Raw genomic sequence first — 26,714 nt, 5'->3', positions numbered from 1 at the left:
TTAGGCTGCACCTTAAACTAGAAATCTCCAAGGTGAAATTTCGTGTCGCTGTGTATAGGCTTTTATAGATTGTGCTAGCATAATTTTTGGCATAATTGGAGCTAAAAAGCATAATTTGTGAAACGAGCACTGCCACGGCATAATTAGCAATTTTTAGCACTTTTTGGAGCATAAATTCATAAAATGTAGTAAATATGGTGTACTTTCTACAGAAATAAATGAAATTTAGGTAGTTTGTTCTTGCAATGCGTGTTTTAGCTATACAATTGTGATTGTTAAGTCGTTGGAGGCATTTTACAAACGGTTTAGAGATGCGAGCAGCTAATTTGGACAGCTGACGGCCGTGATAAACTGCCATAAACACAAATAAATTTACAACAACAGTTTATTTAAAAAACATCATAATTTGGTGTCGTTATTGCGCACCTCTATGTATAGAATCTACGTCATTTTGTGAGCATAATTGCGGAAATCAGAAGCATAATTTGGGAATTCTGGCATAATTTTTGCATAATTTGGCAAAATTTTGAGCACTGCTAGTAGCATAATATGCCACTTTTAGGAGCACAATCTATAAAAGCCTAGCTGTGTAGCGCATGTAGTTAGTTCATAGAAATGTTAAAATGTAAATGTTAAATGCGCCGATGATTGAAAGTTTTTCCCAGACGTTTCGGGGCTACTGCCCCTTCTTCAGTGGAAAATGTAACGCCAGTTAATGGAAAAAAAAAGGCTGCACCTTGTTGACTATTCGGCCATAGAAATTTGGGTTTAGGTTGGTTATATTGTTGAACAGTAAACCATATTAAAACCACTCAGATTCACAGATTAACAATAGAACATGATGAGTATTTACTTAGCAATGTTGAAGCAAAGCTGTAAAACCAAAACTTAAAATCCCATAAGAAACCTAGCCTATATGTTGTTTGTCCAAATCCCATTCCCACTCTTTCGTTTCCTAGTCCCATGACTCAAATCCCATTTTCCCAGTGAAATAAATAGGCAAATCCCATGTCCCATTTTACCCCTTCAGGCCTTTTCTTAGGGATAAGGTTTGAAGAGCGATATTTTTTAAAAAATAAACTGAGTTGTAAGGAAGTTATTTCCCGATATTAATTTTTTTTTTCTGTTTGTTTTTTCTCAGCCGTTTCCGCTTGTTTCTTTCGTTTCAGTCAGGTGCTAGCATCACATCACGTGACTTTGTTAAGTAAGATGGCGGCAGGTACTGAAGGAAGTGAAGTGGAGTTACAGAGATTAAGGAACTAAATATGCGGCACAATTCGATAAATGTACGCTGTGTCCTTGATTCGTCAATTGGCATGGCCTGTGCAATAATAATTTGATACATTATCAAGAGAAAGAGTGATGCTTGGACTCGGTGTGGCTTCGTGTCGTGAAAAACGGTCTGACGGTTTCAGCACGGTTCGAACTGTCAACTTTCTTTCTGTGACTTTCATCAATGTTTTCACGCTTCTGTGGGTGTTTGCGGTCAGTCTTCAAGCATCTTCCATAGGTGAAATATTTTGCAGTTGTTTTGCTATTCAGAAGTATTAGTTGGGTTGTATTCAGGTTTCAGTCATCGTGTTTTGACTCGACACGAACACAGCTGAAAGTGTGTTAGTCAATTACTCGATAAATTCAATGTTCTTGACGCTGCATGTGAACAAATTACAGGGGTCTCTTCTCTCACTCATAAGCTTACTGTATTGTAATGCAGATTACAGAATTGCATATGTGAAAATACTACTCTTGTTTAAAACTTTTTTCACTCTAAAAAGGCGCGTCTTTAGATAAAATTGTTTATAACCGGATGTAAAGTAAAATTCTTTCGTTGCACATTGAAGTCAATTATGTATGAGAAGTGTATTATACCTAACGAAGTTAGACAAAAAAACTAATCTGAAAGACAATGGTAAGGCAGTCTCCTTTCTCTTCTAAAACAAAAAAAGATTTTGTCTAGCTGAAAAATTATCTTAAGTGTAAGGAAACAAGTTATATTATTTTGTGGTTGAGAAGAACAGAGATCAACTTGCAGTGTGTGATCTGCAAGCTTATTTACCTCCCGTGCAGTGAAATAACGTTCTAAATACTTGTTGTGGGAATAACATTTGTTAAAAATTATGTAACAAAACCCTAAATTGTTCACTCTTCCCAAGTTATCAACAAATGTCTGACCATAAAAAAGCAGATTTGACCTGCATGAATTTATTTCTTATCTCAAGTATAGCATTACAATTTTAATGCCAAGTTGTTTGGAGATATTGTGGTCAATATATGTATAATTCTATTCAAATTACTCCAGTGTGCAGGTGCCTTTTCAGACCAATCAACCCTTGAAAAAAATAAGAGGTTTAATCACTGATAAAAAATTCAAACTTCCTGCCTTACATTATTTGCTGAGTGAGAAGAGATTCTCAGAAGAGAAGTTTCAGTTTTCTAAAAATAAATTTTAAGGTTCAAATCACTTATTATTTCAATGTTAAGAATAAAATCTCTAGCTAAACCTAGCTAGCTAAACCCTGCCTCTTCCTGTTGGACAGCGAGGCCTTTGCACAAGAAATTAACATGGACTAGCCCTGAGCACTGGACACATGGTTTGATTGGCTACATATTGAAGGGAATTGAAATGTAGCCAATGAAATCCACTGTTTTAAACTACCGGTAGCTTATAACAACAGGATTTTAAAACGCCCTCTGTTAAAATCTAGGCAAGCAAATCATGTGTCCCCAGAGCTACCTGTTCCTCATGCCCCAGGTTCTGCCAGTTAACACCAGAATAGGAGGCTCTGGGGTAAGCGAATGCCTGGTAATGCCCCTAAGACAAAACACTCCGGACAAAATGCCCCCACATTAAAAAGGTAAAGAGAATAATTATGAAATCACTCAAGAAAATAACTTTCCTCAAACAAACAAAAAAAACAGGCTGTATATTTCTTGTTCTAAAACGTGCCCTTCCAAAGGGCACGTGTTTTGTCTTGGGGGTGTTATGACTGGGATTCAAATGCCCTACCACTAGATGGATTGATTTGGCTAATGAATACCAAGCCTACATATGCATTTTCACCAAAAATCACAACAAAGAATTTTTTCAAATTGCATGCTTGAGTTCAACATTTTATTGTGTAATAGGCGATTTGCATGATGGCGTCACTTGACTATAACTACCAGAATCCTCCGCTTTGTCTTTTTGTCATTCTAATTACAGTCAACTCTCGCCTTGCGGACACCCCGCTATTGCGGACGCTCGCTATTACGGACAAAATCCAGATCCCCGGCGAATAAGGTTTGACTGGAAATGACTCCCGTTATTACGGACTCTCGCTATTACGGACACTAAACGACTCCCCGAGCGTGTCCGCTTTAACGAGAGTTGACTGTAGAGCAATTGTTTTTCAAACCCCACTGGGAATTCAAAATTTGAATAACAAAGGAAAGGCGAAATGAATTCTGGTATTGGTAGTCAAATGACAACATCGTGCAAATGTGCTATTAACCATAGCATTTTGATGGTTTTTTTTCAGTGCATAAAACAGTTTGTGAGGGTGGCAATCTTACACTGAGCTGCACTTTGAATGGCTCTAACATAAGCTGGACAGGAATCAGTGGAAAGAATCTTCACACTGGTAGAAATTTGTCAAAACCTGGTATTAACCGAAGTGAGAGTGGAACTTATAAGTGTCAGAACTCCAACAATTCATCAGAACAGTATAATGTGACTGTAAAGTGTAAGTATTGTTATGTTATTTTAGGTACCTGTATACCTTCAAGAATAATCTACATCTTGTTTCTTCTTATGCTATCAATACATCACAGTCAACTCTCTAAAACAGACACTGTTGGACTGGCTCCAAATGTCCGTTTTAGAGAGGTGCCCGTCTTATAGGGAGTTTAGTTACAGTAATATGACTGAAAAACGGCAGGGACGGGACCAACACCAGGTGTCCATCTTAAAGAGGTGTCCGTCTTATAGAGGTGTCCGTTAAGAGAGAGTTGACTGTATCAAGTAGATGGGGAAGAGAAAACTGAACAACTTAGAAATTTACGATATTATTGTCTTGAAACTTGTCTGCCTAATGAGGATAATATTGACTCTAGAGTTATTGTGGAACAGTAGTCAGCAAACATCCAAACCCTTCTTTTCATTGTGACGCAGCACTACTCACATCACTACTGTAACAATGTTCAGGGCCGATTTCAAAATGTTTTTACGTAGGCGTCAGCAACGTGAAGAGTAAGCAGCTGTGAGAAGCCGAGCTTGTTTCTCACAAGCTGATTGCTATGGCCAAAGTAATCTGCAACATGAAATCAAGTAGCCGGGGGAACTCCAGTGGGTGCCAGCTTGTTTTGAAAACTCTGTTTGTTTAAAATATAGATGGTGCTGAAGGGACAATTCTGAGCAGATTTTCAAACTTCAGCCTTGGTGAAACCATCAACATTTCTTGTGATGTCAAAGGAGTACCGGCAGTTTCTGAGGTAATTTGGATTTTCAAAAAAAATGCTACAAGTCAAGTTACTATTCAAACAGGTGAGGAGTCAGGTTAATATTTATTTTTTTGATTGATTGATTGATCTATTGATTTATTTTTTATTTATAAATGTTACTGCTGTAGTTATTATTGTTATTACTGCTATTTATTGTTTTACAACAGCAGCACTTTTGTGTTATAATATGTGCATGTATATGCATTCCCTTGAGACGCTACTTAGCTATTTAATATGCTGTTATCTTAGTTCATTGTCAGTTGCAACGTAGATTTGAAAGTAAACACTTGTTCGTTTACCCGTGTTGATCCTTGTGTTATTACATTTTGTTTGCTTGTAAAGGTTGGGGGTTGCTTGGGAAATATTTGACTATGATTTACTGGTTGGGCAGTCTGCATATTAAAAAAAAACTGGATGTAGGGTCTTGATCACATACAACATGCAGGGCAGATCAAAAACCATGTTTCTCACATACATGTAGAGTACTGGTAACTAAACCTGCTAAATAATGCACAATGTTTTTAGTCAATTAATGTTATTTTTCTTTTTATAATTATGTGAATGTATATACAGTAGGCCATTTGCCATCATAAAAAAGCATCTTTATGTTGTTTGAGGATAGTAAAGGGTTTATGCCTGACACAGGAAAATAGGGCAAAAATAAGACTGTGACACATGAAAATAGCTAGAAAAGACCCATGATTTGTGAATTCTGCTGTTTCAAGTATACATGACATGTTAATTTGATTAAAATTTAAGTGTGAAACAGGATCATGACCCTGCCTTTGCTACCCTCTTGTATCTGTGAGTCAACCTTACTTATTTTCTATGATCTTGGTATTTTAAAATAAACATTCAACACTTAGCTTTGTACAAGAATTAAGTTATTTTGTTACCATATGGTAATTAAAGTTGCCAATGGAGCATGGACAAAGCCTTAAGTTTACTCCTCATTTTCCAGGAAAAAGTCCAAAGCTGACATATAAAAATGCCAGCTGTTCCCTTCAGGGCGAATATATCTGCTGCCCTAAGAACAGTGTATCCAATGCACGGAATGGAACTACTCTGGTTACAGTTAAAGGTAAGATACATGTAGTCTTGTGTAAAAGTCACAAGGAAGGAAAATCCACTCCTATAGATCACCATCTGTACAAAATACCTGTTTTTCAAGTGAATAACTTTTATGTATTGTTTGGGTCATTTGTGATTGGCCAGAGTGATGACTTTGGTTTTGTTAATATAATGTAATACTTTATTTAATGTAAAACTCCACTTAGCTAAATCCTGCTTTACAGAAAGTCCACAACTAAAAATTTTTATTAATACTTAAATAAGTAAACAAAATGAACAAAAGGAAAAACGAAAGTAAGTTGAAAATGTGTGTACTTAAATTCGAATGTTTTTACATTTTATTATTTCACATCACACGGTTCAAAGCTGCTTTAAACTATGTTATATTTAAATTCCAGGTTGCCCAGTAACTGAACCGACATTCAGCAGTCCTGTCACCAGAAGCGGCAACACTACCATGGCTGATAAATCAAATAACCCACTTTTACCCATTCTTCTTGCCATTTTCTTTGGAATTCTACTCGTTGTTGCTGCAGTTGGAGGCTATCTTTATTTTAGGTGAAGTAGATTAATTTAAATAAATGTTGAACAATTACTTTTAATGCTAAAATATTACTATAATTATATACTGACTGTGGAATGGGACCGAATTTTCATAGCGCTGCCCGCCCACTTTGTTCTACCTCCCCATCTACTTTTGTTGGTGAATTCTAACTGTCGCTTCTTTGCATATAGTTTACAACTCGGTATTTACATCAGGATCATCAAATAAATGATCAGTAGAAGAGTAATTCAATAAATGTTTGGTTAAAGGAAGTGTGTTTTTTTTAATTTCCTTTATATGGTAATGTCAAATATTTGGTGGTAGTTTAATGTTATTGTTGCCAAAACTTTTTTTACCGGTATTTGACCATGGTCATTTTGCCAGCATGATTCAAGCGAGCAACCTATAAACAACAGTTTCTGCATAGTTTTACATTAGTTAACGACTTATGGGTCGAGGCGATCTTGGTTGTAAGCACTTTACTGGTCTTTATTACCGAACACTAAATAGTAATAGGACATATGCCCATGCTACAAGTGAGATAACTTTGCCTTTGCTCAGACTCGTTCATCGAGCTTCCTAAAAGATGCCCTCGTTTAAAAGTTCTCTTTCTTCAAGACTGCCAAGAGATTAGCGAGAAAGCCTACGTCACTTCGCATTTCAAAAATCATGGATCTCTCCAAGTTTTCAACGTCGACTACAACAGAGAAGCCTGTTCTATGCGGTGCCTGATTGAGCTGCTGAAATATACTTACGGGAAAGTACTTTTAATCATAGATATCCGCAGAAATAGCCTAACACAAGAAGACCGATAGAATTGGCGTGAAACACTTGAATGCCATGGCTTAGAATAAAAGATATCGAGAGTTATCGTTTCAATCTGTAGACGCCGAACGCGGAGACCATTATTTTTATTTTATTTTGTACAGTACGAGCAAACGTTTACCGGAACTCTCTTCGACAATTAAGTAGCACCACGTCATAGGTGGTCAAATTGTCAGCACACATGGGCACATGTTCAGTTGCGAAATAGGCGCAATTTAAAGAAACATTGCTGACTTAACATTCAAAGCGTTTAATGATTTTATTGTTTTCTCATCATCTTGCTGGTGAAAAACACGCTACGAACTCGTACTTTCTAAAGGTGTAAGGCTTATATAGTTTTTTAAATCCACTAACGAGTGCTATTTTTCTCGGCCCTCCCGACAATTGAAACTGTAATATATATTGCGTATGCGTACGCGTGTTTTATAGCAGACGTTGATTGATGCCGTGTTCATTGTTGTCTGTTTAGCGTATTTACAGGCGTGGATGTTTCCTGTTTTATTTAAGCAAACCGCTAACAAATTCGCAGAGCGTGACCGTCTCATCTGTATTCTACAAATTTGTGACTGCAAGCTGCTATGATATTTTATGATTTTACTGTAAAATTTCAAGAAATACTGCAAATAATTTTTGTGTGTGTGTTATTTATTTGAAAGCCGTGTGCGTGACCGGTCAAAATGACCGCCGAACCAAAATTTTGTCCGGAGAAATCGTCATTTTGGCCGGACATTGTCCGTTGACCGGCCGTTATTTTGAGCCCTGAGCCTGTTGTGAAAATACTTCCGGTGGAAGCAGTAAACACTAAAAGTTTTTGCTTCTGTTCAGAAGTTAATGCATTGCCATTAGAAAAAAAAAAAACAGCAACTGTTTTACTGGAAATGTAGTCGTAAGAAATGGCACGCGTAGCCGTAAGGTAAAGAATAACGCGAGGAGAAGCGGCTTTTGGTAATATCCAAACGAAAATTTACTTCTCAATGTGGGGTTAAGATTGCGTGACGAGCCAAAAGATAACTCTGTCGTGCGTAACCTTTATCGGGAACCCTGCATTAAGCCAAGTAGAAATCTTTCTAACTCGAAAGGAAACAACTATTTCGATTAAAGGCAAGCATCAAAGTTTACCATTTTTAACCAAGCCAAAGTATATAAGTCGCAAAGCGCCCAGCCGTCGCGACTGACAAATACAGCATTTCCTCCGCAAAAATAAAAAAATGCTTGAACTGAAAGACGTTTGAATTCTTCCATGATATGTTCGAACAACAATGCCCAGGATAAACCTTCAACTCATACTAACTTCATGCAGAAAAGTTGATATCTCCAAGAGATCTTTGATTGTAGTAGCTAATATGGCTGTAAGTTTAAGTTGACTGTTCCCTGGGCAACAAGGAAACAGGCACCAACTTCCAGCCCAGGCACAAAGTCTTGTCCATACTAGTTAATAGATAAATCATTTAGCCAAGTGCTATAAAAATACTTGAATCATATACCTCTTTCTAAAATGGCCAAAAAAGCCTTACCGGTAATTCTTTTGCCTTCATGTTAATTGGCCTTCATGGCCTCGTTCAAATCCAAAAGTCTTTTGACTTCTGCAGATATGATCAAGTCCACAAAGGCCAATTAACATGAAAACAAAAGAATAAATGAATTTTCTGCCATATTGGAAAAAGGTGTATGACTGGTTTTTTGCCTTCTTCAAATTTGTAACAAAGAAGTGAAAAGCTCTGACTGACTAATAAAACTCTAAAAAAATTCAACATATCTCAAGATGGAAGTGAAGATTTAAGCTTCAACCTTATGGGGTTGTATAAAAGTAAACTTCAAAACTTTGAAAATAAATGCCATAAATAAGAAAACGCTGAACAAACGGAAGAACACCGACAACAAATCCAAACAATTGTCAATTTTCCTTGTTATATTTTAGCAACTATATGCTTTTTGTTTGCAATTTGTTGTTGAAGTGAGAAATTTTCTTGACTGTGAATTACACTGACTACACTACTTAAAAAAAAATCAAAGATTTGCACAAAAACTGCGCTAAGAACGAAGTCTGCAAGTGCCCATAGAGCAACTGGCCGCTTAATAGAGGTTGGCCGCTTAATAGGGGTTTGTCAGAAATTAGCATAAGGTCTTTTAAAAGTTTACGTTATTTCAATACAAAATAAGGTGAAAAGGAATAACGGAATCACATGAAGACGACAATAAACCTGTGTTTGAATGATTTTATCGGCCGTCACGGTCTGAGCTTGTTGGAAATTAATTTAAATATCGTATATTACATTCTTATTGGCCGCTAAATAGAGGTAAAAACAATAGAAGAACGCTCATCGGGACGGCAGAAAGCTGGCCGCGGCCGCTTAATAGGGGTGGCCGCTTAAAAGGGGTTTTATTAACAGTATTATACTGACAATATTTTCGGGACTTTAGTATCTGGCCGCTTAATAGGGGGTGGCCGCTTAATGGGTGGCCGCTTAATAGGGGTTCGACTGTATTTTCTTAGAAATTTAAAGGGGTTAAAATTGTTAAATGTTACAAAAAAGTTAATCTGATGTTAATGTTGCCTCTCTTAACAGACGACAGAGACACCAATGCTGTTGCTCTGCATACTGTCATGGATTCTTTAGTGTTCAGAGTGAACCAAGTCCTCCTTCACCAAACAAGAGACCTAGCCTTACAAATTTCTCAAGTAAGTTTTTAATCTAGAAATATTTCAGTTGTAACTTTTCATCCACATTTTCCACATTGCTACTGATGAATTAGAGAGATAGATTAGCAGTGAAAAACACTTACTAAACTCGACAATTTAAAGACTGAAGTAAAGCCTGTGTTAAGGTGTGTTAAAAACATTAGCCAGGAATAGAGGATATTATTTTGATTTGCCACTAAATTCTCAATTCTCTGCTTGTATAAAAAGAAAGTTGATGACTTTTTTGGTCTAAGTTACTTGCCTTTTTCACTGACAATGAATTTGTACTTTAAGGAGAAAACAGGTGTTTATCACTCTTGGGAAGTAAATGTTAAAATTAATAACGGTACGTTAGAAAATGAAATTTTAGACTGTCTAGAGTGAAACATTTTTCACTTTGTTTGGGTAGCTCCACTGTAAAATAACCATTATTGGACAAACGTTCTACAATATTATCATCTGAAAATGGGAGTGGAAAGTTCAACTGAGCAAAATTCAGGTCTTTACAGGCATTCATGTGTGTAAAAAGTTTTTTACTAGCTGCATGTAAAAGCACACACAGTTATCACTGACATTAATTCAGGCTTTGTACTTATACATGATTATTATTGATATGTATGGTAGGTTTTATTCCACCCTTGAAATAATTATTCTAAAATGATGCATTTTGTGTAGGATTTTGTTGATGTTACCTAATAAATAATTCAGGTTGGAAAACTACATGGGAGCATTTTCATACACCTGTTTTTTAAACCTTCTTGAGCAACTGATGGTAAACAACTGCAGTTCTATTTTGAAACAGAGGCACGGCTTCCGTACACCGTCTATAGTACATGATAATTTTATTTTTGTCAGAAAAAAGTGATTTTGTAGCACAGACAAGCTTATCATGTCTTGCTTTTTTTAAGCAGTTGGATCAGTGTTAATGATCTCATAATAATAATTGTTGTTCTTCATAACTGAGATGGAGAAAACATATTTCAAGGTGTCAGAATTTAGTGAAGATGACAGCATTCATGGTAAGCATTACTGTGAGTGCTTCAGTGAATGCAAATGGTAAATACCATGGACACATTTATTGTAATTGTGATCAAGCTCATTATTAGTTGAACTGACTTTTCGTGAAATATTAATGAACCTTCAAACCATGAATAATTATAAATAAGTAGATTTTGTTGGCTGATGTACTGGAATTAGATTTCTAGTTTTTTCTACATCCATTTGTTTTTGGCTGAAAAGTATTTTTTTTTTTTTTTTTTTTTAATTATGTATTTTTGGTTTGTTGCAGAATTTAAACATGGACCAATTCGGGCAGATTCCTTTGCTAGTTATGTTAAATTCATGCATACTGATGGAGACTACAAATTCAATCAGGAATTTGAAGTAAAGTCAATTATTTTCATGTCTGTTTTTGTACATTGTAGCTATCCTGTAGTCATGACAAGTGTGATTTTTAACACCATGTGATGTCTAACTTCTCCCTGCCACATCAATACCTTGTCAAGCTCCACACAAAGCACTCTAAGGGCCTCTTCACATGAGCCCGGTTTACGGGCTGTCTCAGTTACCAGGACGGATTTTGACGTCTGTTCATATGGAAAATTTTAGCCCGGTTGACGGGGATAAAATTCAAAAACAAAGCCAAAATGGCGACAAATAAAGTTGCATCTTTCGCGACTATTGTAGCTTTATTGACACTTGTAACTTTATTAATAAAGCTTATTCGCACATTTATGAAGTGGAAATAGATACAAGGCAAAATTAAGCCATTTTGACCACCCAGTTACGAAAGGGAAGCTATTTTCTCCAAAAAAGTTGCGTCCCAGCGACCGGGCGGGAGTGTTCATATGGGAAAATATTCTTCCCGGTTGCCGAGATCTCGGTTGCAGAAACGGAGATATCGGTAACCGGGCTGGCCCACCTTCGCATATGAACACATCCAAAATTTTACAAAGAAAATAGGAGTGAGCAGAGATCTCGGTAACTGGGCCAGCCCGGTCAACCGGGATCATATGAAGGGGCCCTAAACATTATTAGTGGTACAGTAGGACTACCACTGTCTTGAACTCCCAAGGGAAAAAAAAAGTTGTTCGAGATAATTTGAGGGCTTCTTGTTTACAAGTGTTTACTGTTGTCCCTCACCCTCTTTTACTAAAGATTGACTGATTGATTGATTGATACAATACAATACAATTTTATTGTCCATATGTGGGACGAGGTCTCCCACAATGTCCGAGCCAGAGGCTCATGTATAAAACGTATTGATTGATAGCAGGGAGATCGAGATGATAGGGTTATTTTAACAGTAAATGACTGGAAAAAATACAACCAGGGAAATGACTTTTTTTCAGATAGTGAGGAGTTCAAGGTAGAGGAGTCCCATTGGAATTCAGTTTGTGATGCTTTCTAATTTGTTTTCTTTTATGATACAGTCATTAAGAAGTGTCCATATAAAAAGCAAGTCATGGACACACAGTGAAAAAGCAGATAACCAATCCAAAAATAGATATGGAAATGTTGTAGCATGTAAGTGCTTTTGATTAATACTTTGCCACATAATTTTGCATGATATCATGAGGTGTTCTTGGGCACAACACTTGATACTCTCACGATACCTCTCTACACCCATGTAGGTAACAACAAATTGTTTGAGAGTTAGCATGAGCTAAATACCTGAAGTGACACTTAACCAGTTTATGTAACACATTTAATAATTAACTTTTGTTCAAAATCCTGTTAGATGATCATTCAAGGGTGATTCTATCTCCAGCGGAAAATGAACCAGAGTCTCATTATATAAATGCAAACTATGTTGATGTAAGTATTAGCATCTCCTTTATGTTTGTATATAAGCATCTTGAATTTTGTGAATTTAAGGGCTGTAAACTGCATTTGATTTTCTTGAATGCCACCACTTACTGAGGTGATTTAATAGAACAACCTACTAGTTTATGACTTCTTAGTATATAACATGTATTTTGCAGCAATTTGCTGCAGTTTGCTTTTTTCCCCTCGAATTATGTAGAACTATGTGGTACTACATATCCAGTACTTTTTACTACACGAAAGTGATCTCTTCAATTAATTTTATAACTGTAGTATAAATTTACCACAAGGATAAAAAAAGTACAGTAAGAATGCTCTAGAGACTTTTGTTGCACTCGGAAAGTTCATTTAGTTTTTATCACACATTCGTTACATATTTTAACAGGACGCCATTGAACATTTGCATTTTTATCTTGCTAAAGAAGGCAACAGTAGTGGCCGAAACGTCCAAAAACAATATTTATAGCCAGTGTCAACTTATTAATTCGAATTTTTTAACATGCCTGGCTACAACCTGAACATTTTTAAATGATTGCCAACTGTATAGCATTTGGTTTGTGCAGGGCAAGAAAATTTACAGTACCTCTGTATACTGTACTTTATACCATGCCATAGAAAATACAGCCAATCAGAATACAGGAAAGCCGTTGTATATTCGACGGTATTCAACCCAACCTTCCCATCGTGCGCTGCGATTGTATTCTCGACGAAATTTAGTAAGCGTATTTTCTATGGCATTGTATAAAATAGTTACACAACACCTAAAGGCTCATTTTACCTTTTTTACCTTCAAGAAGTTTAATTATGTAATCTTCAATTTTGTTACAGAGCTTCAAGAAAGCAAATGCTTATATAGCCACGCAAGGTATGTTAACAGTCTTTCCTATGTTCTCTAACTTCTAAACTGTTAAGTAAAATTAATAGGAGGGTTTTTAATACGGGTATTTGTTGAAAGATAAATAAATTTCTGTCACTCACTTTTGTATTGTTGTTAGCAAGACTAGTAGCTCTTATTAAACTCTTTTTAAAGCCTTCATCATTTTGAAGATGGCGTGATGTTACACCCGATTTAAAAACTTTTTAATATATTAGCTTATTTTATTTACTGGTTGTTTGTCTTTTGAAGGACCCATGGCTAACACTATAAATGATTTTTGGAGGATGGTGTGGGAACAGAACTGTACAGTAATTGTTATGATCACAAACATCATTGAGAGAGGAAGGGTGAGTCATTCTCTTCAATGACATTGTTTGTTAATTTGCATCAATTCTCAGTTGTGATATTTACTAGCTAACAATAACTACAATTTGATGAAGTCAAAAAATTAAGGTCGTGTTCTATTGGGATCAACCATTTTAGGTTGGTTGGGTTGGTTGTGTTTTTTCGTGTTCTTTTGCGAAAGAACCGTTTTTGGTTGGTTTGGTTGATCAACTTTTTCAACCGGCATCAAACCAGGTTGAAACGGTTGATAAAGTATTGGTAGCGACCGCTCTCATTTTCGCAGGCTTTTTAAAATTGCTGCTGCTGGGATCCTTGCTGCTCGCGACACTCGTAAACAACAAAAAGATGGCGAGTTTCGCGAGTTTCTCGTATAAAACACTTGACAGGGAGGAGGTTCAGGAATTAATGGCCGCCCAAATTGGTGAAAATGTAGCTGTCCCAGGCTGTTCGACAGGCAGCAGCAATGAGTCCGGAGGTTTCATGTGCTGGACGGACGAAAGTGCAAAACTTCTCATCGTGTGCACGAACCCAAATTTTCAGATGTGAGTCTGGCAAATTTGTCACAACTTCTTCCACATATTCACGAATACGAACAGCAGGTGTTCGTTCGTTGTCTAAAAAATAATGCTGCTTATCCCTTTAGTTCATCGTCGGATTCATCTCTTAAAATATCTTCTTCTAAGACCTCGGAAAGTACAAAGGACACGACCACCGGCCGCCATGTTTACCTCGGCGTGTGAATGTGGAAGTCTGGTAATGACTATTCCCAGGAGTTACCGCGTTTCAACCGAAAAAGGTTGAAAAAGTGTTCTATTGGGAAACGTCAACCGTCTCAACCAAAACCGGTTGTGGTTGAAACGGTTGACCCCAATAGAACACGACCTAAATGACATTTGTTTACCCTTAGTAACTAATTTAGCACAAGTGCCAATGGGGCCAAGCATTCAAACATTAGAAACGAGCATTACAAATTAAACATAACAAGGTTTAAAATCCCAACAGGCAGGAGATGAACCAGTTGGCTATTTACAAACATGGCCAAGGAGTTGAACTCGGATCTACCGTGAAAAAACTCCTGGTAGTGGTCAGAACAGGACTTGAACCCGAGACCTCCAGATTTTGAGTCCAGTGTTCTAACCCCTCGGACACACTGCCTCCTCAAAAACATTTTTCAGTGTTAATGTCATAAAAAATGTTGTGGTTATTCATCGTGGTAGAGTACAATAATAAAGTATTATTTCGTTTGTCTCACAACGTAGTCACGTGTGATGGAGATCGCAACGTTTCGACTGCACACTGCTAGTCTTCATCAGGCGATAAGGTCGACTGGTTGTGCGTTAGCTTATAAAGCACACGGCTGCGCTGTGATTGGTTGGTTTTCAACAGCTCTGATTGGTGCATTTCGATCCTCAGTTTTCTGCATGCACCAATCAGAGCTGTTGAAAACCAACCAATCGCAGCGCAGCCGTGTGCTTTATAAGCTAACGCACAACCAGTCGACCTTATCGCCTGATGAAGACTAGCAGTGTGCAGTCGAAACGTTGCGATCTCCATCACACGTGACTACGTCGTGAGACAAACAAAATAATACTTTATTATTTTTCAGTGTCCATGCCAGTTTTGTCCCAATATGGCTCTTTTTTAAAAAAAAAAGTGGTTGTTGTTTGTTCAAATTAGTTGTTGTCTTTTCTTTCAGCATAAGTGTGCCATGTACTGGCCCTCTAGACAAGCTAAGAGTGAAGTTCATGGTCCTCTGAGAGTAACATACTTAGATGAAGAGGCTTTTGCTCATTACACTGTACGTAGATTTGAGGTGAAACCAGTTGACCACAGCACTCATTACAGTCAGGTACTTGCAGTTCATGTTTGTACAATCTATGTATAATCTATGTACTATAGTAAAAGATATGTTTTTGCCGTTTATTTGCTGTTTTTACCCTTTCAATCCAATCTCAAAACTTTTGGGCTATTTCCTCAATAATAATAGACCCTAAATGTAGTAGCCCAGCTGTGTCTTTTCAAAGCCAGTAAACACTACCCTGTTACTAGAGGTATTCATACTTATATTTGTTGTGGTTTAATTTTATATTTGGTTTAAAATTTTTCAAACCAGTTTGATTTTTATTTTCTATTGTCTCACATTCATTATCATAATCTGAAACAAAGGGAAATAAAAATCAAACTGGTTTGAAAAATTTTAAACCAGAGATAAAATTAAACCACAACATATTTCTTGATCAAATTTTAGCAGTAAAATGGAGAAAAAGGCAAGTTGTGAAGCAACCTTGCATCTGGTCTACCCCACCTGACAAAATTAGGCAAATAAACAAATCTGTTGTAGTCACTCTGCAAACAGACAGGTGGTATCTTCATGTACCCCCCCTTTAGGTTTTAGGGTTTTAACCCCCCCCCCTTTCCCACCTTAAAAGATGGTGTCTTGTTTGTATAACCCCCACTCTATCAGGAGTAGAAACTAATTAAAAAGATTCAAACCTCTTTCTGCCATTTCTCCGGCAATATAAGCTTCATGCACACCTAATATGAAAGTCTTAACTTCTTCTCTGAGTTGCTTCAACCACCATCATGATGACAGCCTTTAGCATCAGTTGAACAAAAAAAATCGCTGTGACTAGGATGGATTAACATTTACTGGGATTGAAAGTAACTAATTTAACACTGTCTGTAGGTAATGTGGTGTCCGTATTATAAAAGTAGGTGTCTGTTAAGAAAAGGGGTAAATATTGTCTTTATGTTTCAGCTGTATGTAATAAAAGGGAGTATTTATTTTATCAAGAGGCTTGTAAGGCCATTAAAATCTGAACTGTAATAAAGTATTTCTTAAAGGGATTTACTGTAACTCTGTGAACAAAATATGATAAAGATAATGTCAATTAATTAACTGTGTCTGCTGTTGTTTGTTTCTGCATGTTAAGTATAAATACTCATCTACGACGGGTTCCAACGGAATAAACTGGGTAAGACTACTTCACAGCAGATCTGTCACATTTTTGCAATTCCATATTGTAACTAATTGTAAAACAAGCCTCTTTAGTTATATTTATTTAATAAACTAACAAATAAATAGTTTAAATAGTGGATGATGTTGTGGAAACTACTGTTGGTTAGCTCTTTTATATTACGTCATCAATGGTGAAAGCACCATCCACAACACTAAGAAACTGCTTGGATTTGTAAAATTATGATTGCTTTGAGCTTTATAACTAGTTGCTGACCGATGTTTAACCTTCTCATTTTACATAAGTTGCAAAAAAAATAATATTAATAACATTGATTTATGACAATAATGACTAACAATTTTATTAACATTATTACAGTCTAATCCCCTCTATACGGACACCCATTTAATACAGACACCTTGAAATAATGGACAGTGGTGTTAGGTCCCTTGCTCTAAATTTTCTCTTAAATAAGCCCTCTTAACACTGACATCTCATTAATATGGACACTCTGCAGTCCATATTAATGGCGTTTGACTGTAGTTGTTTTGTAATATCATAATCAAACTTTATAATAATAATTGAATTCAATTGATTAATAGCAATTAATCAATGACTCTAATCGATAAATTAATAATTAACTGATAATAATAATAAATTAAAGCATTTTATAATTTTATAATCAATTCTGGATTGTTTTTGGGTTGGGTGGTGACTCTCGCAAAGTCTCACATGAATGGCTCACTACACTTTGAGAGATAATAGAACAAACAACAGGAACAATGCCCCTAGCCCTAAAAACATTAAAGTGCTACTATGATCAAATTTTCACCCCTTGAAATTTTAGGGGTTTCATAGATTATTTAACGAAAGATTCAAAATGGCGTTTTCCGTTTTCAAATATCTTTTTTAGTTCCAGAGATATTTAAGCTCAAAAAAATCGTTAAATATGCAAATTAGGGGATTGATGACGTCATCTACTCAACCCAGTTTTATCGCAAGTACAAAAATTGAGTTATCTCAGTCATTTTTCTGCGGAGACCAATGAAACTTGGCAGACTAATAGTTCTGCAGCTGACACACTTACACGTATAATAACATTATGTTACCATGGCAACTAACTCTTTTCCAGTCCCCATGAATTTGTTTTTAATATTTAAGAATTTTTCAGTTCGGAAAAATGTGACACGGCCAAGACGCCTGTCTAATCTATTCACATGCTTGCCACATCACACATGTAAAGTATCATCGGTAAATATCAAAAAGAAATACCAGAAATGGCCAGAAAAGCCTTTAGCATCGGCGGATCTGGAACCTAGTATGTTGCCATGGTAACCAAATTGTAAAGTTCATATTGTGCAACTCAACTAGCAGAGTATTACTGCAAAAAATCAGAGAGTTGCGATACAAATTGGCTAAGTTATCACTTTCTTCATATTTGATCAAAATTTGGTTGAGTCTATGACGTCACAACTTTGCTAATTTGCATATTTTAAAAACTTGAATATCTCTGGAACGAAAAGAGATATTTGAAAACTGTAAACGGCATTTTTCTTCTCATATGGAGTACTTTATAATATTTTAAAACGGCTACGAAAAGAAACATGCGAATTTCATCACAGTAGCACTTTAACAACTGCTACACTAGAGGACCAGTAGAATTACAAGCTTATAAGAGCTGCTTTACTTCTGTTTTTTTCTAATGCACCTATCAGTGTTAAGCCGCAGGTGGAGAGGGGGGAGGCATAGGCAGGGGATTTGACAGCAATTGTTTGCCTATGGTGGGATGTGTTTTAATGTATGTTTTTTACAACATTTTATTGAAGTTTAGTGCTCTGGGGTTGGGCATTTGAACAGAAAGTCTCAGCTAAGTTCAAATGCCTGTCCTATGCCCGGCCTCCCCTTCCTGTGGTTTGGCATTGACAGGTGCATAATTCTGTGATAAAAATGATAAATTATTTAATAATATTTGTGAATGTTTGTGTCCTGCAGGATGCATCAGAAGATGAAGTTCAACCAATGATTGTATCTCAGTATCATTTCACTGGCTGGCCAGACCATGGTGCTCCTGACTTTGGTTGTGAATATCCTGCACTTGATTTTATTTTGAAGTCAGCAGCTGCCAGTGAAGATGGGGCTGGTCCCATTATTGTTCACTGCAGGTGGGATTCATTGAAAATGTATTTTCTGGGTGTTTGTTATTGTAGAATGATACCAGTAGTACTGTAGGATATCCCAGGGTTCACACACTTGCTGTCCCAGATTGTAAATGGTGGAAAATATGAACTGAAAAAGTACGGGAAAGTCCCCTTTAAAACTTAGGTTTGAGTCTCCTTGAATCTGACATGATGGTTAGACTACAAGCAGTCCCTCTGTTTACTCAGTTCATTGAGCGTGAATGACCAGATTTTACGTTGCACATTATTTCACTTCATGCTTGACAAACTTGCTCCCTTATGCTCCACTACAGGAGCGAAGAGGATAAGTGAGTGATGCTCTACAAACTAAGAAAAAAAAAAGGAATGCTTGTAATCTGTGTCACCGCTAAATGTCATAAACAACGCTAAATGTAATAAATCTAATGGTTAGTGCAGTACACTCTAGTACACTCTCCCTGCCCATGGACATTGTGTTTTGTTCTTGGGCAGGTTACAGCTCTTACAGTAGCTGATCTCTCCACCTACAGTGCGACTACTCGAACCGGGGCACCCTGAACAAAATTAACCAATCACAGTGTTAATTGAAAACAAAGGATAGGGACATTTTTTGCAACGGACCAATTACGTTCTAGAACGTAAACAAAAGATTACCTACAAAATTTGAAGTGTCAACAACGTTACAAACAGATGCGGACCTCTCAGGAAACTTGCCTTGTTTTTGATTGGTTAGTTTTGATCCTTAATTTTCCAAAGGTCATGGAGTTCTCGCGATTACATTTAAAAAAAGGTTTACGAATCAAACCATGAATCGTAAAATTTTGCAACCTGAAAAATGTTGGGGTTGTTGTTGTTGTTGTTACCTGCAATATAAATATAGCATCCCATACAGCGGGAATAGCAATAGTCCTAATTGCTTTGTAGAGTTGAGTAAAATATAATATCGTTTATTTTAGTTTATTACAATGTAATATTAATTTTCTTAGGTAGGTAGATAGTCACACACGACCCCTCAAGCATGTATTTGCTTTAAAACAGATCGTGATTAAATAAAGGTTTATTATTATTATTAGTAGTAGTAGTAGTAGTAGTAGTAGTAGTAGTAGTAGTAGTAGTAGTAGTAGAAGTAGTAGTAAAAACTCCTCCAATCCATTTGATCTTACTAGTTGATTTGTTTTGTTTTGCTTGTTTTGCTTACTTCTTTAAATTATGCTAAGAAAAGAATGATGACCTGCTGCAACGTAAACTCATAAGGCTCCATTTCTTGTTTCAGTGCGGGCGTTGGTCGAAGTGGGGCATATATTGTTATCCACAGCATGGTTAAACGAATGCACGAGACTGGTGATGTAAACATCTTTGACTTTGTAGCTCATATACGTCAACAAAGAAACCATCTTGTACAGGAAGAGGTTGGTGAAATAACAAATACAATGCATGAATATATCTTTTTGTTTAAAGTTTCTATCTGACAGTAACTTCAACTTCCGACTTATGTCCTTTTGTCCTTGTTTGTTTTAGTGTCAGTACATATTTCTCCACGATGCCATACTGCACTATATTGAGAGTGGCTTTAAGCTGTCAATCCCAGCAGATGATCTTAAAGACTATGTACAAAAGCTGAGGAAAAATCTCTCAAGTCAAAGCAAACTTGAAGTAGAATTTGAGGTGAGTTTGGTTACAAGTCTACATGTATTTTTATGATCATAAATATTGTGTCACTCTATAACTGTCAACTCTCTTTTAATAGACACCCCTGTAAGACGGACACCAAGCTATAAATGGACACTTGGTATGGTGTTGGTCCCACCCTTGTGGTTTTCAACCATTTCACTGTAACTAAACTCCTTATTAGACAGAGACCTCGTTAAGACGGACATTTCAAGCCAGTCCCGATGGTGTCTCTTTAAGGGAGAGTTGACTGTATTATAGAATGAACTGAGATTGGAACACGTGATATTCTGCCACAGGATAAAGTTTTAGTTGAACCTCCAATAAACGGACATCCTTGGCACCTGATAAAATTTCTGCTTATGGGAGGTTAAAAAATTTATGCAGTGTTTGTGTGTCTGGGACCATGACTGGCTGCTTCTGGGAGGTTTCCATTTGTAGTAGTTCAGCAGTATTGCATTTAGCCCTTTTTTCTTGTGTTATTCTTTAACCCTTGATTTACTTTTCAGGGCTTGGATGCAATTCAAGTGAAACACTACAACTTGAAGCAAGCTAAACGTGGCTGCAACATAGGAAAAAATCGATCAGTAGATTATATCCCAGGTAAACCATAAACTGATTTTAATAATCAATCAGTCAGTTAGTTCATTAGATTGCATGGTATTGCGTATTTTTTATATTTTATTATTATTATTATTTTTAATTTAAAAAAATATGTGTATGAATCACAATACCACATCAAATCACACAATACCATACAAATGACATAAGATAAGTGAACTTTAATTGTCTGAGTTGCAATATATTACAATTTGGGGGTCAAAAAGTGAAGATTGCAGTATTTATAGAGTGTTTGTCTCGATCCCTTGAATTAAGTTGAGAGGGGTCATTAGAAATTACAGTAAATGTATGAAATCAAAGCATGTGTTGTGATGTCATGTGTGCACATCGGATTGTCAGCCCGTTCGTCAGTCTTTCTAGTAAATAATCCTGATTTTTATAATGAAAACTACATTGTTCACACTTGTTAAATAGAATTTTTTTGTTCCCACTTGTTTAATAGTAAGTTTTGTTGCAATGTGTTAATCCATTTGCAGCTGACAGTGCCAGAGTCGAGCTGTTTCCTCGCCCGAGAGAGGAGGGGTCAGATTATATCAATGCAAGTTACCTTTCGGTAAGAATCTGGCCTGCATCTAACTTGTTAATTATTATCAACCATTCGTAAAGACAAAAAATTGCTCCGATGAAGGGCTAATGCTGAAAACATCAGCTTTTTCCAAATTTGCTATGGCAGTTACCTTTGTCAATCTCAAGTTGATAATCAACCAAGTTTGTTAAGAAACAATTTACTTTGTTACCAACTGAAGTTTGATATAAACTTGTGTCTTATTAAGTTCCGCTTCCATCATGCACTTCTGTCCAAGTCTTCCAGTTAGTTAAAAAAATAGAAATACCCATCAACTGTTCATTTCCAGAAGTGATGGAATGTGACAATCAAATAAATAATAACCGAGTATGGTAGGATTTGCGTGGTATTTCCAAACCATAGAAATATAGTTGGGAATGGAAATTCCATATAGCTTTTGTTTTTCTCTGACACAGGGATTCTGGAAGTCCCAAGCTTACATAGCCACTCAGTATCCTTTAGAAGACACCACTCAAGACTTTTGGAGGATGGTTTGGCAAGAAAACTGTCGCTCGCTTGTCATGCTGCTTAGCAAAGCCGAGCTGGAGCAGGTAATGCTCTCTTTCTAGAGGGAGGGGACCAATGATGTGTCGTTTTGGTTTCTTTGTCTTTTTTTAGTTAAAAATCAATGTCAAAATAACAAACATGTGTGTGGCCTTATACTTCTTGTCTAGACCGTTATAATCGTGATCTTTCGATGCGAAAAGCAACATCTTTTAGAGCTCCTGACCCATACTCTTAAGCAGACTCTACAGACCTCAGACTACTCACTTTTAATAATACCATCTTTAGCTAAGCTTGTCTGAGGAGAAGGCCCCATGAGTGCCAAGATCAAATTTCACCTCACAATATCAGTACACAAACAAGAGAACAGGTTATGAGAATTGACAAAATAATCACTTAAGGAAAAAATATTTTGATCGTTTAACAAATTCTCCAACTAATACTATAGCGAAATGTATGGAAATAAGTAAAGAGAATTTGTGTTTTGACACTGGGGCTTAAAGGGTTAAGCTTTAACTAGAACTGCATTATTTTTTTTCAGGATTATTATCATAGTTATCTACCGCCAGCATACGAAACATGCAGGTTTGGCGACTATGAAGTGACAATAGATTCTGAGGCCACTCGTGGTGATATTGTGGTCAGAGAGCTGAGAATGGTCTCCATAAAGGTACATGTACTTTACATTGTGCCTTGTGTCTTGCTATTAAACTTGTGAACTTGTTGTTTACAGTATTAACAACTAAGCAAGATTGCAAATGTTTTTAAATTTGAATTCTCGCGGACTTAGTTTGTAGTCTCCTATGTAGGAGTTCCTTTGGCTCGTCACGCAATCTAGCTTATATCCTTCTAAACAGCCGTCCGTTTGGCTCGTCACGCAATCTAGCTTATAGCCTTCTAAACAGCCGTTCGTTTGACGTTTTATGCAATCTAGCTTATAGCCTCCTATGCAGAGGTTCTTTTGGCTCGTCACGCAATCTTTCCTGGAGGCTACTTTGTTAACGTGACCTGTATTTGTCATTAGGACCCAAGTGAGTACAGGAATATCAGACATTTTCATTTTCTTCACTGGCCTGAAGACGGCGCTCCGTGGTCTGGTCAAACCATCCTGCAGCTCATCTGTAAAGTGGACAACTGGGAGAAGGAAGTACGGCTGAATGCCAAGCCCTTTGAGCTGATTGGTCCAATTGTAGTGCACTGCAAGTTAGTAAACATGTTAGATCACTTGTTTTGTGTGTTGCAGTCAGCCCGGCCTAGTGGTTAGGGTGCTGGAATTGTACGCAGGGTTGTCGCTAAGGGCTGGCTGCCGGCTAATTTAACTGGCTGAAATTTTACGTGAAAATAAAGACTTAGGTAAACTTTTAGAGCTGCTTTTAGAGCTACAGAAAAGCCAACTGGGCTTGTTGATGAGCCGGCTTAGTGTTTTCTTAGCTACATCCCTGAATTAAGGAGGTTCTGGGTTCAAATCCACCTCCCTGCCACTAGATGAATTTGTCTTCAGTAGTCCTGAATCCAACTCCTCCGTGCTTTGTAAATATTTAGCCAACTGTTCAGCCTCCTGCCAGTTGGGATTTTTTACAAGTTTCTGTTTGATTTATAATGTTTGTTTCCTCATATTAATAGTGTCCTCAATTGGCACAGTTGTGCTAAATTTTTTTTGTTTGTTTGTTTGTTTGTACCAACTGTCAAATAGACACAATTCCTTTAAACACCTTTCTTTAGGCACCTTCCATAAGGAAACAGTACCATAAGTGGATGCGTATCGTTAGTGGAGATCTTTCAGAATCATTTACACCAACTTTAAGAAGAGACATGCGATTAGCAAACACTTCCTATATAAGACAAAACAGCCATTAGAACGTTAACTATGCAGTTGCACGGTATCAAATTATCCGGGGATGAAAAGTGGCTATTTACCTCTGCCCCACATCTTATACACGCATACCTCCACGTCATCCTTTAGAAGCTTTTCATGTGTAGTTGTAGTCAGAGTGTTAGCTTTTCAATTACTTTGGTCTTAGTTTAACAACAGTCAAGAACAGTTCAGTATAAACCATTCATGTATTGTGCTTGTGTTCTTCATAGTTATGGAGTCGGGCGCACAGGTGTTTACTGTCTGCTGCACACAATGTACCATCAGTTAAAACGTGAGAAAGGTGTTTCCATCTATCAAATAGCTCGCCTCTACAATCATCAGAGACCACACTGTATATTAACCAAGGTAAGTAAGGCTACTTGTTATCTAGCCCGCGGGACAGTTGGATTGTTGTTAGACTTTCTTTATAAAATCAGGCAAGGACCACTTGGACAAACAGTTGCCGGAACTTTGTGTAAATCAGGATCAGAAATGAAATTTAAACAGACTCTTTTTAAAAAATGCAAGGCTGATCAGACACTTGAAAACTCTTTGAAGTGTTATTTAATCGTGCCCAACATTGACAAAGGGGAAAAATTATTACGCTTTTGCTAGTCTGAGCCGTGCCCTATCTTTAAAAACATTAGTAACTAAGTAATTAAAAAGATAACAAGTCATTGCAAGATCTTATGTTTGCAGGCAGGCTGTCCATCGGGGACTAGACAACCTTTAAATGAGATTGTTGTTACCCACACACTGTGACTGTGACTAACATGGCTATCACGCAGTGAATGTTGCTTATAAATATTTAAAAATATTTTTTTCTTTTTAAAAGGAACAGTACGAATTCTGTTACGATACATTGTTGGAATATATTGAAGCAGACTGCTCGCTACATCTTGTGTGAATCGAAAAGAAAAAGAGCACTGGCTTCACGAAGCGTTAACCGTGGATGGCAAGGAGCCACTAACACCTTGCGTGACTTCTCATCGCTCCTCAAATAAAGGCCTAGCGTTTTCACAAACGTCACGAAGGCAGTCTCGTCACGCAGTCCTTTCGTAAAATGAGTGAAGTTGTTAGGTATTCCTAGTTTTGAAAGATATGGGTATTAACCCTTTAAGCCTCAGTCGTGATCATCGTCCAATTTCTCCTTTATATCAATAAACCAGGCAGGTAAAGAGAATAAAGAAAATGATCAACTTAGAGACAATTACCTGGTCAGTGATGTTCTTTTGTAAGGTGACGTTGTCTTGATGTATTACAAAATTCCCAGTACTAACATTACATGAAATGTATGAGAATCAATAGGAAGAATTTTTAGTTTGAGCTTGGGGCTAAAGAATTAAATTTTCTAATTATATTGCTTAATAAATCGCTAGTATAGTTGTGCTAAGCAAGGTTTTTGCTGTTAGCAGGTTGTATTCAAAAACGATTTCTGATGAAACTTGACTATCGAAAAATTTAGGAACCCAAATATTGTAATTGCTTGGTCAGCAAGGCGGTAGGTTACTAGGTAACGTGACGTCATGCAGCAAGGAGACGTTGTATCTTCCGTAAGGTATTCGTTCTCGTTTGTGATTGGTAGAAATTAATCTAAACGTTTTGAGTTCTTGTACAGGCACTTGAGTCAAGTAACAGAGCTGTAAATGTACAAACTTTGTGTAACAGTGTAGACTATAAATAAGAAAAGTGTTAAAAAACAAAAGTAGCGCAATATAGGGGATTCAAATTTTGATATAAATGCCAAGATAATCTATAGTTTGAATTGAACATTGTTCATTCGAATTATTTACAGCTCGGATAAAATTGATACCTAGGTCAATTTTACCTGTGCTCGGATAAAATAGTTTAAATGAACATTTACTGTTATAATTATCTATTAGATTTTTAAAGTTTATAGTTATTTTTTATTTTCTGTACAGTTAGTATTGTGTATAAATATGTAAGCATTTGCGCGGCCATTGCTTGATTACGAATAATGTGAAATTTTGTAGATAATTTGACAATGATTTATTGACCGCTCAATAGATGAATAAAGTTATCCCAGCATTTCAAAATATATGCGGCTGCCTCACTAGCTTCACAACGGGGCAAAGGGTGGGTGTGGGCATAGTTAATAGAGGAAAATGGTTAGGAAGCCCGGCAAATTTATAGTCAACAACCTACCTGCCAACCTTAGAACTTGTAGCGACTTCAAAATTTTCTGCAGGGGAGTCAGAACGCACTTTCTTAGGTCAAGATGCGACCAATAGTAGCTTTTAATATTATTTTAGCTATAGGAATTTTTCTTTTTATCTTTTATATCAAATTGTAATTTTTTTTTATGTTAGCTATATGAATTTTTTTCTTTTATATTAATTGTAATTTTTTAGCTATAAGAATTTTTTCTTTTTATCCTCTATATCAAATTGTAATTTTTCTATATTTAGTTAGTATTAACAGGTGAAGAGCCATGTAGTATGGATATACTGTTAATAAACCATTATTATTATTATTATTATTATTATTATTATTATTATTATTATTATTATTAAGATGAAAGGAGCAAACAAAGAGGCCAAGATTTAGGTTGGAGGGTCCATGACTGTGCAAATCTTTAGTTTGGTCCTCATACACTATGCATGAAATACGTAATCGCAATGTTTCCATTGGTTAGTTGCATGAACACACGTAACTACCTGTTTTATTTTGTCAGGTTCTGTGCAGGGTCAGCCCCCAAAATAACGAACAAAAACATACAA

The 26,714-nt window shown here is 36.6% G+C and overlaps 1 protein-coding gene across 2 annotated transcripts; it reads left to right on the top strand.

Annotated features, from left to right (window-relative positions):
- Positions 1–1,205: 1,205 nt before the first annotated feature.
- LOC144629281 (receptor-type tyrosine-protein phosphatase epsilon-like) lies at positions 1,206–26,030 on the top strand. Of its 2 annotated transcripts, XM_078487495.1 has the most exons (23): positions 1,206–1,510; positions 3,519–3,722; positions 4,370–4,522; positions 5,441–5,560; positions 5,949–6,108; positions 9,487–9,599; positions 10,888–10,982; positions 12,032–12,125; positions 12,340–12,416; positions 13,254–13,290; positions 13,552–13,649; positions 15,344–15,496; positions 16,581–16,622; positions 18,597–18,766; positions 20,034–20,169; positions 20,279–20,425; positions 20,938–21,031; positions 21,526–21,602; positions 22,031–22,165; positions 22,660–22,788; positions 23,143–23,321; positions 24,204–24,339; positions 24,809–26,030. In XM_078487495.1, the coding sequence occupies exons 1-23, from the start codon at positions 1,363–1,365 to the stop codon at positions 24,878–24,880; spliced, it is 2,769 nt and encodes a 922-aa protein (XP_078343621.1). In that variant the 5' UTR covers positions 1,206–1,362; the 3' UTR covers positions 24,881–26,030. The 2 variants fall into 2 exon arrangements, with proteins under 2 accessions (XP_078343621.1, XP_078343622.1); XM_078487496.1 differs by lacking the exon at positions 16,581–16,622.
- The last annotated feature ends 684 nt before the right edge of the window (positions 26,031–26,714 follow it).

The sequence above is a fragment of the Oculina patagonica genome, chromosome 10 (genome assembly GCF_052425735.1).
Source record: "Oculina patagonica isolate OP01 chromosome 10, crgOcupat, whole genome shotgun sequence".
Classification (NCBI taxonomy): domain Eukaryota; kingdom Metazoa; phylum Cnidaria; class Anthozoa; order Scleractinia; family Oculinidae; genus Oculina; species Oculina patagonica.
Note: the sequence above shows the minus strand (reverse complement) of the source record. Positions and strands in the feature narration are given on the sequence as shown.

Excerpts from the sequence above, each read along its gene's own strand:
- LOC144629281 (XM_078487495.1), top strand. The coding sequence starts at position 1,363 with ATGCTTGGACTCGGTGTGGCTTCGTGTCGTGAAAAACGGTCTGACGGT. Across the intron at positions 3,723-4,369 it reads GTATAATGTGACTGTAAAGT|ATGGTGCTGAAGGGACAATT; the intron begins GTAAGTATTGTT and ends TTTAAAATATAG. Across the intron at positions 18,767-20,033 it reads CCCATTATTGTTCACTGCAG|TGCGGGCGTTGGTCGAAGTG; the intron begins GTGGGATTCATT and ends TTCTTGTTTCAG.